The 13,534-nt window shown below is 38.1% G+C and overlaps 1 protein-coding gene across 3 annotated transcripts in view; it reads right to left on the reverse strand.

Moving 5' to 3' along the window:
- Positions 1-13,534, reverse strand: part of RAVER2 (ribonucleoprotein, PTB binding 2) — a 136,616-nt gene that overhangs the window by 73,442 nt on the left and 49,640 nt on the right. For all 3 annotated transcript variants that reach the window (XM_055585588.1, XM_055585587.1, XM_055585589.1), the window contains exons 4-5: positions 13,315-13,506; positions 5,252-5,378 (exon numbers count right to left, since the gene is read on the reverse strand). In XM_055585588.1, coding sequence (XP_055441563.1) covers positions 5,252-5,378; positions 13,315-13,506 — 319 coding nt within the window. The remainder of the gene's footprint in view (positions 1-5,251; positions 5,379-13,314; positions 13,507-13,534) is intronic.

Here is a 13,534-nt window from a genome sequence, read left to right on the forward strand (position 1 = left end):
TACTCCATTGTGTATATGTACCACAGCTTTCTTATCCAGTCATCTGCTGATGGACATCTAGGTTGCTTCCATGTCCTGGCTATTATAAACAGTGCTGCAATGAACATTGGGGTACACGTGTCTCTTTCCCTTCTGGTTTCCTCAGTGTGTATGCACAGCAGTGGGATTGCTGGATCATAAGGCAGTTCTATTTCCAGTTTTTTAAGGAATCTCCACACTGTTCTCCATAGTGGCTGTACTAGTTTGCATTCCCACCAACAGTGTAAGAGGGTTCCCTTTTCTCCACACCCTCTCCAGCATTTATTACTTGTAGACTTTTGGATCGCAGCCATTCTGACTGGTGTGAAATGGTACCTCATAGTGGTTTTGATTTGCATTTCTCTGATAATGAGTGATGTTGAGCATCTTTTCATGTGTTTGTTAGCCATCTGTATGTCTTCTTTGGAGAAATGTCTATTTAGTTCTTTGGCCCATTTTTTGATTGGGTCATTTATTTTTCTGGAATTGAGCTGTAGGAGTTGCTTGTATATTCTCGAGATTAGTTGTTTGTCAGTTGCTTCATTTGCTATTATCTTCTCCCATTCTGAAGGCTGTCTTTTCACCTTGCTAATAGTTTCCTTTGATGTGCAGAAGCTTTTAATTTTAATTAGGTCCCATTTGTTTATTTTTGCTTTTATTTCCAATATTCTGGGAGGTGGGTCATAGAGGATTCTGCTGTGATGTATGTCAGAGAGTGTTTTGCCTATGTTCTCCTCTAGGAGTTTTATAGTTTCTGGTCTTACGTTGAGATCTTTAATCCATTTTGAGTTTATTTTTGTGTATGGTGTTAGAAAGTGTTCTAGTTTCATTCTTCTACAAGTGGTTGACCAGATATCCCAGCACCACTTGCTAAAGAGATTGTCTTTAATCCATTGTATATTCTTGCCTCCTTTGTCAAAGATAAGGTGTCCATATGTGCGTGGATTTATCTCTGAGCTTTCTATTTTGTTCCATTGATCTATATTTCTGTCTTTGTGCCAGTACCATACTGTCTTGATAACTGTGGCTTTGTAGTAGAGCCTGAAGTCAGGCAGGTTGATTCCTCCAGTTCCATTCTTCTTTCTCAAGATCGCTTTGGCTATTCAAGGTTTTTTGTATTTCCATACAAATTGTGAAATTATTTGTTCTAGCTCTGTGAAGAATACTGTTGGTAGCTTGATAGGGATTGCACTGAATCTATAAATTGCTTTGGGTAGTATACTCATTTTCACTATATTGATTCTTCCAATCCATGAACATGGTATATTTCTCCATCTGTTAGTGTCCTCTTTGATTTTTCACCAGTGTTTTATAGTTTTCTATATATAGGTCTTTAGTTTCTTTAGGTAGATATATTCCTAAGTATTTTATTCTTTCCGTTGCAATGGTGAATGGAATTGTTTCCTTAATTTCTCTTTCTGTTTTCTCATTAGTAGTGTATAGGAATGCAAGGGATTTCTGTGTGTTGATTTTATATCCTGCAACTTTACTATAGTCATTGATTAGTTCTAGTAATTTTCTGGTGGAGTCTTTAGGGTTTTCTATGTAGAGGATCATGTCATCTGCAAATAGTGAGAGCTTTACTTCTTCTTTTCCAATTTGGATTCCTTTTATTTCTTTTTCTGCTCTGATTGCTGTGGCCAAAACTTCCAAAACTATGTTGAATAGTAATGGTGAAAGTGGGCACCCTTGTCTTGTTCCTGATTTTAGAGGAAATGCTTTCAATTTTTCACCATTGAGGATAATGTTTGCTGTGGGTTTGTCATATATAGCTTTTATTATGTTGAGTTATGTTCCTTCTATTCCTGCTTTCTGGAGAGTTTTTATCATAAATGGATGTTGAATTTTGTCAAAGGCTTTCTCTGCATCTATTGAGATAATCATATGGTTTTTATTTTTCAATTTGTTAATGTGGTGTATTACATTGATTGATTTGCGGATATTGAAGAATCCTTGCATCCCTGGGATAAAGCCCACTTGGTCATGGTGTATGATCTTTTTAATGTGTTGTTGGATTCTGAGTGCTAGAATTTTGTTAAGGATTTTTGCATCTATGTTCATCAGTGATATTGGCCTGTAGTTTTCTTTTTTAACCACTTTAAAAGAATGAAACTAGAACACTTTCTAACACCATACACAAAAATAAACTCAAAATGGATTAAAGATCTAAACGTAAGACCAGAAACTATAAAACTCCTAGAGGAAAACAGACAAAACACTCTCTGACATAAATCACAGCAAGATCCTGTATGACCCACCTCCAAGAGTAATGAAAATAAAAGCAAAAATAAACAAATGGGACCTAATTAAAATTAAAAGCTTTTGCACAAAGGAAACTCTAAGCAAGGTGAAAAGACAGCCTTCAGAATGGGAGAAAATAACAGCAAACGAAGCAACTGACAAAGAATTAATCTCAAAACTATACAAGCAGCTCCTGTAGCTCAATTTCAGAAAAATAAATGGCCCAATCACAAAGGGACCAAAGAACTAAACAGACATTTCTCCAAAGAAGACATACAGATGGCTAACAAACACATGAAAAGATGCTCAACATCACTCATTATCAGAGAAATGCAAATCAAAACCACTATGAGGTACCATTTCACGCCAGCCAGAATGGCTGTGATCCAAAAGTCTACAAACAATGCTGGAGAGGGTGTGGAGAAAAGGGAACCCTCTTACACTGTTGGTGGGAATGCAAACTAGTACAGCCACTATGGAGAACAGTGTGGAGATTCCTTAAAAAACTGCAACTAGAACTGCCATATGACCCAGCAATCCCACTGCTGGGCATACACACTGAGGAAACCAGAAGGGAAAGAGACACGTGTACCCCAATGTTCATCGCAGCACTGTTTACAACAGCCAGGACATGGAAGCAACCTAGATGTCCACTGGCAGACAAATGGATAAGAAAGCTGTGGTATATATCCACAATGAAATATTTCTCACCCATTAAAAAGAATGCATTTGAATCAGTTCTAATGAGGTGGATGAAACTGGAGCCTATTATACAGAGGGAAGTAAGCCAGAAAGAAAAACACCAATACAGTATACTAACGCATATATATGGAATTTAGAAAGATGGTAACAATGACCCTATTTGTAAGACAGCAAGAGACACAGATGTAAAGAACAGTCTTTTGGACTCTGCGGGAGAAGGCGAGGGTGGGATGATTCGAGAGAATAGCATTGAAACATGTATATTATCATATGTGAAACAGATCGCCAGTCCAGGTTCGATGCATGAGACAGGGTGCTCAGTGCTGGTGCACTGGGATGACCCTGAGGGATGGGATGGGGAAAGAGGTGGCAGGGGGCTCAGGATGGGGAACACATGTACACTCATGGCTGATTCATGTCAATGTATGGCAAAAACCACTACAATATTATAAAGTAATTAGCCTCCAATTAAAATAAATTAATTAATTAAAAAAATAACAATAATTGGCCAGATGTAAACAAAGACCGGGAAACAATGTTCTATGTGATTTAAATGTCTTCACTGCACTCCTCATTGGATGTGTATTTCTGCCTTGTTTCTGTCTTAAATACACTATTTCTCCATGTGCTCTCCCATACATTGTGCTGTGACTCTAATAATAAACTTTATACCTGTTTTTAATAGTTTTTGCCTCCTTGAAACATTCTTGCTTTCAAATGGGGGAAAGAGACAGGGACATTTTGCCTCTAGCACTTAGCTCCTGGTGGCCTGGTGGCTAGGATTCCTGGTTTTCATTTAGGTTTCCTAGGTTCAATTCCTGAGCAGGGAACTAAGATCTCTCTTCAGGACTGCTCACTGCTGTCTCTCCAAGATAAGTATTAGCCTAGCCTCCTGACCTCCAGGAAGAGGAAGAGAACTGCAGATAAGAGTTCAATAACATGGCCAGTCAGGCCTACATATAAAACCCCCATAAAACCTCTAGACACTGAAGCTAGTTCAGTAGAGATCTCTGGTTAATTAATACACTGGTGTGCTGGGAGGCAAATGTGCTCTGATCCTACAGGGAAAGAACATAAAAGCTCTGCAGTTAGGACCTACGAGCCACAGCCCTAAGTCTCTTGATTATGCTGTTTCTGAGTTACATCCTTTGTAACAAAACTGTAATCGTAAGTACAGTGCTCTCCTAAGCTATGGGAGTCTATAGACTCAGTGGAGAAGATCCTGATGCTGGGAAAGATTGAAGGCAGGAGGAGAAGACGACGACAGAGGATGAAATAGTTGGATAGCATCACCAACTCGATGGACATAAATTTGGGCAAGCTCTAGGAGATGGTGATGGACAGGGAAGCCTGGCATGCTGCAATTCATGGGGTTGCAAAGAATTGGACACGACTGAGCAACTGAACGAACTGAACACATTATTGAACACAGGAACTCCCAAAATTGAAGCGAGTTAGCCAGAACAGGCCTGGAGACCTCTGTTGTGTGGCTAGTGTATGAAGTAGGGGCAGACCTGTTGGGGACTTAAGCCCTCACTCATAGCATCCGTGCTAACTCTAGGCAGTTAGTGCTACAATAGAACTGTAGTATGCTAGTTGGCGTTAGACCAGTTGGAGCTGAAACAGAATAAATACATTTAATCTAAACATTTGTAATCTAAAGCTTAATGTTTAGGCATTCACTTCCTAATGATAAAGTATACATTTTGTGTATGTACAGCTATGCATTTCAAAAGACAAACTCCTCCAATGAATACTAAATAGACAGATATTTAATGCATGCTAAAATTATAACAATTTCTACAATTCAAGAAAATGATATTGTTTTCATCATTTTCAACAAAGTAAAACAATTTCACAACGAAAAAAAAAAGATAACAGCAGAGAGGAAACTGATCTTTAGCACTTTCCAACAAAGTAATTCTGCCAAAAATATTACATAGAAAAGTATGATATCCTTTGCTAAAATGAGCTGTAACAATGTAGTATGTCAAATATTACCTTATTAAACCATGTGAAACCTGGTTTAGAAATTCATGGCAACCAGTAACTACACTTGAAGGTTTAATATTTAATACTTAGTTTTAAAAAAATCAGGAAATCCATACGCAATTTGTGCCTACCAAAAAGAGTCAAAACATATTTTCACCTCAGAACATTAATTAAAATTCATCGATAAATTCTAGAAAAAATAAATACTGTGGACTTATTTAAACGTGTTTTTCATGCAAAACAGTACAATTAACCTCATGCCAATATTCTACATGTCATTAGTACACGTGATGCTTACCTGGTTTAACAGTCCGCCCGCAGAGCTGGGGTTGTAGAAGAATTTGCAACATGGCAGGGTTGTTTAAACTTTTCATGATTTGCACTGGATTTGGCTCTGGAAGTAATCCCTTTTGATTACTGTGCCTCTTCGATGAATACAGAAATACAAAAATTAGAACACGGGTAAGCACAAAGATGAAACTGTAAAGGCTTTTTTTTTTTTTTTTTCGGAAATTCTCATTTGTCTGATTAGATCTATTTTATAATAAACACAACTTGTTTTATTTCTAGTCATACACTTGTATACATTCTACCACAATTCGTAATTATAAAAAGATACTCTAAGATATGAGCTTCTCTGGTAGCTCAGCTGGTAAAAAATCCGCCTGCAAGGCGGGAGACTTGGCTTTGATCCTTGGGTAGGGAAGGTCCCGTGGAGAAGGGCATGGCAACCCACTCCAGTATTCTTGCCTGGAGAATGCTTATGGACAGAAGAGCCTGGTGGGCAGCAGTCCATGGCGTCACAAAGAGTCAGACACGACTGAGCAACTAAGCACAGCACAGCATTCTAAGATATTCATGCAACATACACTGAAATCCTTAGAATGTTTCAGTGAAATAGAAATTGGCTTTAAGAGAACTAACAATTTAGTCAGATAAATCTCTTCATGCAAGGGGCAAGATATCAAGGGAATCTGAATTTACTAACAGGGAGGTGACCTGACACAACATGAATTCTTTGATACTACAGAAGAACCTTACTATAATGTTGATCTAAAGTTTAATAATGTGGGATGCTTTACAAAGCAATGTTTTCTTATAATTAAGGTCTTGATTCATTAATCTTCTAATATGAAACAAAGACGGATGGGCTTTATATACATATAACTGGGTAGATAAATATATTACATTGTTCTCAGTTTTTAAAAATCAGCTCTCCTTGTCCATCCTCTAGCCCCTCAACGTCTATAGACTCACATACAAGGAAGCCAATCGCCACCCCGCTACCAAAAGAAATATGTAATCACAGAAAAAAGTAACTAGACATTTGGAAAATGCAGCCACAAAAACTAAAGGCAACAAACTGAAGCACCTATAAGAGACGATAGGAAATAGTAAGAATGTTAACTAAACAAAGCAGATATCCTAAAAAAAGATAACAGACTTTTATTGGTAACATGAATCATGGAGAAGCAGTTATAAAGAACACCAATTAGCAATATGATGTACAAAAAGCACAACTGTTTGGGAAAAAATAATAGCAGCCATCACTTACTGTATATACTTGGCATTGTTCTAAGCCTGTTACATGGACTAAATCACTTAATGCCCAAAAGCAACTCTACAGGGTTGGTATTATACCTCCATTCTATAGGTGAAGGAATTGAAGAAACACATAAAGAATTATTCTTAACCTTTACTCTGTGCTTTAATAGATATGTTAAATAGTAGGATATATGCAACTGAAAAACAAAACAGTGATCTGAAAGGTCAGGTCAGATAAAGATCAAAGAATATATGAGCAAAGGATAAAGCAGGAACTGACAACAAAATAAAATGGTAATGAAAAATGCAAACAAAACAAAAGAAAAAACCAAGGCAATGAAGAGACTGGAAGTCTTGATACCTACATAAAAGGAGTATCTGAAGGATTAGAAATGAAGGAAATCTTTGAAGAAATAATGGCTGAGAATTTTCCAGAATTTAAAAAAAAAACTCAAGACCACAAAATGAAGGGGTTCCAATTACGATACAGAAAAAAACACACCTGCTCACATTTTTTGGCATGAAATTAGGAACATCAAAGCCCTGCCCGCCCCCAACAGTAAAAACTTCCAGTAAGGAAGAACATACCTCAAAAAAAAAAAAAAAACCCCAAAACAAAACAAGAAGCAGATTAATATCATTTTAATTCTCAATGTATCATCACTGGATTTAAGAAGGCAAATTAATATTTTCAAAGTGCTGCAGGAAAAAAATCTTTGAATCTAGATTTTTATATTCAGCTAAGCTATTAAATGCGGAAAAGAAATAAAAAATATTTCCAGCCATACACAGTCTCAAAAGTTTTACTACATGCATATGCTTTCTTAAAACAAGAATAAATGCATGACTTTACATGATATGTGGAAATTAAGATATGTAATACTGTAGCTAATTTGAATCATGTATACAAAAACCAAGACCATAAAAGCAAGCCAAAACATTAAGGTTGGGAATTGAACGGCAGTCCAGTGGTTACGACTCAGTGCTTTCACTGCCATGACCTGGGTTCAATCCCTGTCAGGGAACTAAGACCCTGCAAGCTGCATGGTATTATGCACCCCCTCAAAAAGAAAAAAAAACACACAAATTAAGGCAATCTTAAAGATGTACTTTAGGTATTCTCAATATGGTGGTAGGTGGAATAGAAGGAAGCAGCAGGATGGAATTTAGAATGAACTATGTGGGAAGGAAGAAAGAGATACTGATCAGCCTTGGGTGTTAATAAGCTAGGAATAATCACCCATAGGATAAAAGAAAACATGTCACTCTTAAAGCAGAAGAAAATTCTAATTTTTTCAATAGTAAATGGGAAACAAAAATAAAGGAAAAAAGTTTAAAGACAACATGACAAGTGTTAGCAAATAGATCAGAGATTCCTCAAAAAATTAAAAACAGAACTACCATATGACCCAGCAAGTCAACTTCTAGGTATTTATCCAAAGAAACAAAACACCCTAATTCAAAAAGATATATGGATCCCCATATTCATTGTTGCATTATTTACAATAACCAAGATATGAAACATCATGGAAAAAGCAAGAGAGTTCCAGAAAAACATCTATTTCTGCTTTATTGACTATGCCAAAGCCTCTGACTGTGTGGATCACAATAAACTGTGGAAAATTCTTAAAGAGATGGCCATACCAGACCACCTGACCCGCCTCTTGAGAAACCTATATGCAGATCAGGAAGCAACAGTTAGAACTGGACATGGAACAGACTGGTTCCAAATAGGAAAAAGAGTACATCAAGGCTGTATATTGTCACCCCGCTTATTTAACTTCAATGCAGAGTACATCATGAGAAATGCTGGGCTGGAAAAAGCACAAGCTGGAATCAAGATTGCCGGGAGAAATATCAATAACCTCAAATATGCAGATGACACCACCCTTATGGCAGAAAGCGAAGAGGAACTAAAAAGCCTCTTGATGAAAGTGAAAGAGGAGAGTGAAAAAGTTGGCTTAAAGCTCGACATTCAGAAAATGAAGATCATGGCATCCGGTCCCATAACTTCATGGCAAATAGATGGGGAAACAGTGGAAACAGTGGCTGACTTTATTTTGGGGGGCTCCAAAATCACTGCAGATGGTGACTGCAGCCATGAAATTAAAAGACACTGACTCCTTGGAAGGAAAGTTATGACCAATCTAGATAGCATATTCAAAAGCAGAGACATTACTTTGCCAACAGAGGTCCGTCTAGTCAAGGCTATGGTTTTTCCTGTGGTCATGTATGGATGTGAGAGTTGGACTGTGAAGAAAGCTCAGCACCGAAGAATTGATGCTTTTGAACTGTGGTGTTGGAGAAGACTCTTGAGAGTCCCTTGGACTGCAAGGAGATCCAACCAGTCCATTCGAAGGAGATCAGCCCTGGGATTTCTTTGGAAGGAATGATGCTAAAGCTGAAACTCCAGTACTTTGACCACCTCATGCGAAGAACTGACTCGTTGGAAAAGACTCTGATGCTGGGAGGAATTGGGGGCAGGAGGAAAAGGCGACGACAGAGGATGAGATGGCTGGATGGCACCACCGACTCGATGGACGTGAGTCTGAGTGAACTCTGGGAGTTGGTGATAGACAGGGAGGCCTGGCGTGCTGTGATTCATGGGGTCGCAAAGAGTCGGACATGACTGAGCAACTGAACTGAACTGAAGATATGAAAACAGCTTAAGTGTCCTAAAAATTGATGAATGGATAAAGAAAATGTGGTGAAAGTGAAGTCGCTCAGTCATATCCAACTCTTTGAGACCTCATGGACTATAGTCTGCCAGGCTCCTCCATCCATGGAACTTTCCAGGCAAGGATACTGGGGTGGGTTGCCATTTCCTTCTCTAGGGGATCTTCCTGACCCAGGGATCGAACCCAGGTCTCCCGCACTGCAGGCAGATTCTTTACCATCTGAGCCACCAGGGAAGCCCTGGTGAAAATGTGGTATGTATATGTATATAGACAATGGAGTATTATTCAGCCACAAAAAGAATGAAATATTGTCATTTGTAACAAAATGGATGAACTTGGAGGGCATTATGCTAAGTGAAATAAGTCAGACAGAGAAAGACTAATACTGTATGATCTCATTTATATGTGGAATCTCAAAACAAAAACAAACCAAGACCACAGATACAGAAGACAGATTGATGGCTGCCAGAGGGACTGGGGGAAGAGTGAGTGAAATGGCAAAGGGTGAAAAGTACAAACTTTAATGTGAAGACAAGTCCTGAGAATGTAACGTGCAGCACAGCAACTCTGACTACCATTCATAACACTCTACTGCACATTTGAAGGCTTCCAAGAGACAGATCTTAAAAGTTCCCAACACAAGAAAAAAAAAAATCTATAATTATGTGTGGTGACGGATGCTAACTAGACTTACTGAGGTGATCACTTCACAGTATATGTAAATACTGAATCATTAGATGTTCACCTAAAATCTAATATAATGCTGTATGTCAATTATATATCAAAAGAAATCTATATCAGAAGAATAGCTTTTAAAAGTTCTTAGGTAGCTATGACCTGGGGAAAAACTATTAATTATGCTAAAAGGGAATCATTAAAAAATTGAAACATAATATAAAATTTATGACACATAGGTATAGCATTAGTTACAGAAGTAAACTTATTTTAACTACATTAGGTAGGTTGAAAACAGAGGAGCTAACTACTGATATTAATAAAGATGGGAAAGAAAAAGTAAGTCCAAAGAAAGAAGAAAGAAGATTATACAGACAGGGCAAGAATAAGCAACAGATAGAAAATTCTAATAATAAACAAAAACTATTTCTTTGAAAGGCAAAACAGTCTGCAAGACTAATTGGGGGAAAGAAAATGCAAATAAATAAGACATACAGTTAAAAAGAAGAGATTAGACATGACACATTTAAAAAATAAAATTTTATAAATAGCTATGTGTCAGTACATTTTAAAACTCAGACTAAGTGGATAAATTTGTAGACTATAATCAAATGCCACATATACCACACAGAGAAAAATAAAACTAATATATCTAATATTCACAGAAGAAACTTAAGTGGTAATCAATGATTTCCTTCTGGGAGAGACATAAGGACTAGGTCTACATGGTTTCATAGATGAGGCTCTCAAACTTTCAAAGAACAGAAAATCCCTACTATATACAAACTGATCCATGACTAGAAAGAAAAGGAGAGGTTCAGAGGAAAAGAATGATAGGTGGAATTCAAGGCAGTAGGCAGTTGGTTTTAAATGCTGCAAAGATACAATACTGTAAAGTAATTAGCCTCCAATTAAAATAAATAAATTTATATTAAAAAATAATAATAAAATAAATGCTGCAAAGAAACCAGGCAAAGAAAGACTGAAAAGTACCTATGCGACTTGATTACAAAATTCCTGTCAATCTTAAAGAGAACAGATCACTTAATAGTAGAGGCAGAAACTACACTGCATTGGGCTGAGAAGGAAATGAGAAATGGAAAGAAAAAAAAAGGTGACTAGTGGGATCTAATTGTTCAAGAAGCTCCAATTGTGAGGAAAAAGTATTACAAAGGCCTGCATCTAGAAAGGAAAAGATTCGAGTGTGTTTATAAGCAAATGGGATGGAGGTTGTGAACAACAGATCAAGTAGAAAGTAGAGGAGGCAGATTCTTGAGGATGGGCGGGGGCATGAGCCCCTGCTTTGGTGGGAGGGCAGTAGAGCACTCCCTCCATGACAGCAATGATCTTTGTTTTGTTCACTCAGTTCAGTCGCTCAGTCATGTCCGACTCTTTGCAACCGCATGGACTGCAGCACACTGGCTTCCCTGTCCCTCACCAGCTCCTGGAGTTTACTCAAGCTCACGGTCATTGAGTCAGTGATGCCATCCAGCCATCTCATTCTCTGTCATCCCCTTCTCCTCCTGCCTTCAATCTTTTCCAGCATCAGGGTCTTTTCCAATGAGTCAGTTCTTCACATCAGGTGGCCAAAGAACTGGAGTTTCAGCCTCCAGTGAATATTCAGGACTGATTTCCTTTAGGATGGACTGGTTGGATCTCCTTGCAGTCCAAGGGACTATCAAAGTCTTCTCCAACACCACGGTTCAAAAGCATCAATTATTCTGTGCTCAGCTTTCTTTATAATCCAACTCTCACATCCATACATGACTACCAGAAAAACCATAGCTTTGACTAGATGGACCTTTGTTCACTGGTGAATCCTAAATACCTCTAGTACATCTCGTATGTACTAGTAATTAAATATGTACCAGTAAGTAATTATGGAATGAATGCTATTAAAGAGGAAAAAGAAGTAAAAAGTGGGGCACTTTTGCTCAGGGAGTGTGAGAGAAAGTAAATAAATGAGTCCAGCACATGACCTGTATATTTCTATAAAGTACCAGCCACGACCATCAGATAGAAAGAAGGACAAAGACTAGAAAAGAGTGAAGATTTGAACTAGAATGTCAGACATTTGAAGAAGCACTAAGTCACCTAGTTGTCTGTTTTTCTCCAAGAAGACAGAGTATGCTGACTGCAAAAGTGGGTGACTGGATGGATTCAGACTCAGAAACTCCGCAAATCCAATCCAACCAAGAGACAACTTGACTAAAGGCAATGAAATTGACAGTAAAAGAATGGCTGAAGTCATGAATTATGCCAGTCAAGGATATGAGGATGACAGAAGAACCTAAGAAGGGAAGGAAAAAACAAAAAGGGAGAAGACATCCAGGACCAGAGGTGAGATCAAAAAATAAGAGGAGGAGGGCAAGTGAAATGACGGTAGGGTACCAGTGAAATCTGTCATCTCTTCTGCCCGCCCTCCCTCCCCTGATTGTCCTTCTCTCTCCACTTCATTTACAAACCATTTCCAGACTAGGTGATTTCTTGTTGTCTTAACTATGATCTTGTCAATACCTTGTATATATACTTTATAAATTCCCTTTGGAATTTGTAAACTTGACCTCACTTATCAAGTTCCACCTAAGCTGTGAGTGCTCCAGCCCTCCCTCTGCTTGTATCGAGCTACCATTTCACCACACATCTCTTTTTTTTTTTTTTTTTTTTTTAACCACACATCTCTATACACTCAGCCTCCCTAGACCTTTTCCACTTTCAAGCATGAAAATTCGTCTCCCCCTACTGCTGGAAAGGTTTTGTCACAACCAGAGGATGTCCAATCACTCCTTCTCCCTCCTTGGGGGTGCCAGATTCAGCAAGTGAAAACAGAGGGTGCCAGATAAACAATGGATAATGCTTAATGTAAGTATGTCTCATGCAAAATCTGTATTCATCTGGCAATCCTATTCTCCACCCCCATCAACATTTCAAAATTGTACCTTAACGTTACATTCAAATGTCACCTTTGCAATTCTGAAGTCTTCCCTGGACCCTTCAAAAGTGTGTTTCTTCCTTCATTTGATCAATGGGTATTTACTATTCTAGGTGCAAGGAGTAAGAAACTGTGAAGCAGGAATAGTTGCTCCCTACAAGGAATTTTCAACCAGAGAAGTAGAGAGGGGAATAATAACAGACAGTTCCAATAAAGAAATCAGTCCAACATGCACACTTATGAACATTTTTTGAAAAGGGGGGGATGCTGCAATCAAACCTTGCAGAACAGGAACTCAAACATTTACCGAATAAATAAAAATTTCCTCAATTCTTGAGATGAATACACTTTACAAAACACAGTTTCCTCTATTTTACTGACTCCTGGCTTGATTTGGCAGAAGTATTATTTAGTCAATTAAAAAAAGAAGAAGAATGTCTTCATGTAATAAAAATATAATGGAAGTCCAATCAATGATTAACTAGTTCAGATACTTGAATTTCTCTATGTTCTTAAAAAAGAACAACTTACCACACGTTGAGCTGCTATCAGTGCTGCTAAGGTACTTCGCCCTGGTGCTCCCGGGGCACAGAAGGAAACTTGAACTTTGCTTCCCTTGATGGTCATGCCATCAGCTGCTTGTTGAACCTCTTCAGCATGCTCTGCAGTGCTATATTCAACCACTGCAAAGCCACCAACATAACTACCTTCATCCTGTGCAAGCTGATGTGATACAATTATTAAAAAGGGG

Source organism: Bubalus kerabau, chromosome 6 (assembly GCF_029407905.1).
Source record: "Bubalus kerabau isolate K-KA32 ecotype Philippines breed swamp buffalo chromosome 6, PCC_UOA_SB_1v2, whole genome shotgun sequence".
NCBI lineage: Eukaryota > Metazoa > Chordata > Mammalia > Artiodactyla > Bovidae > Bubalus > Bubalus kerabau.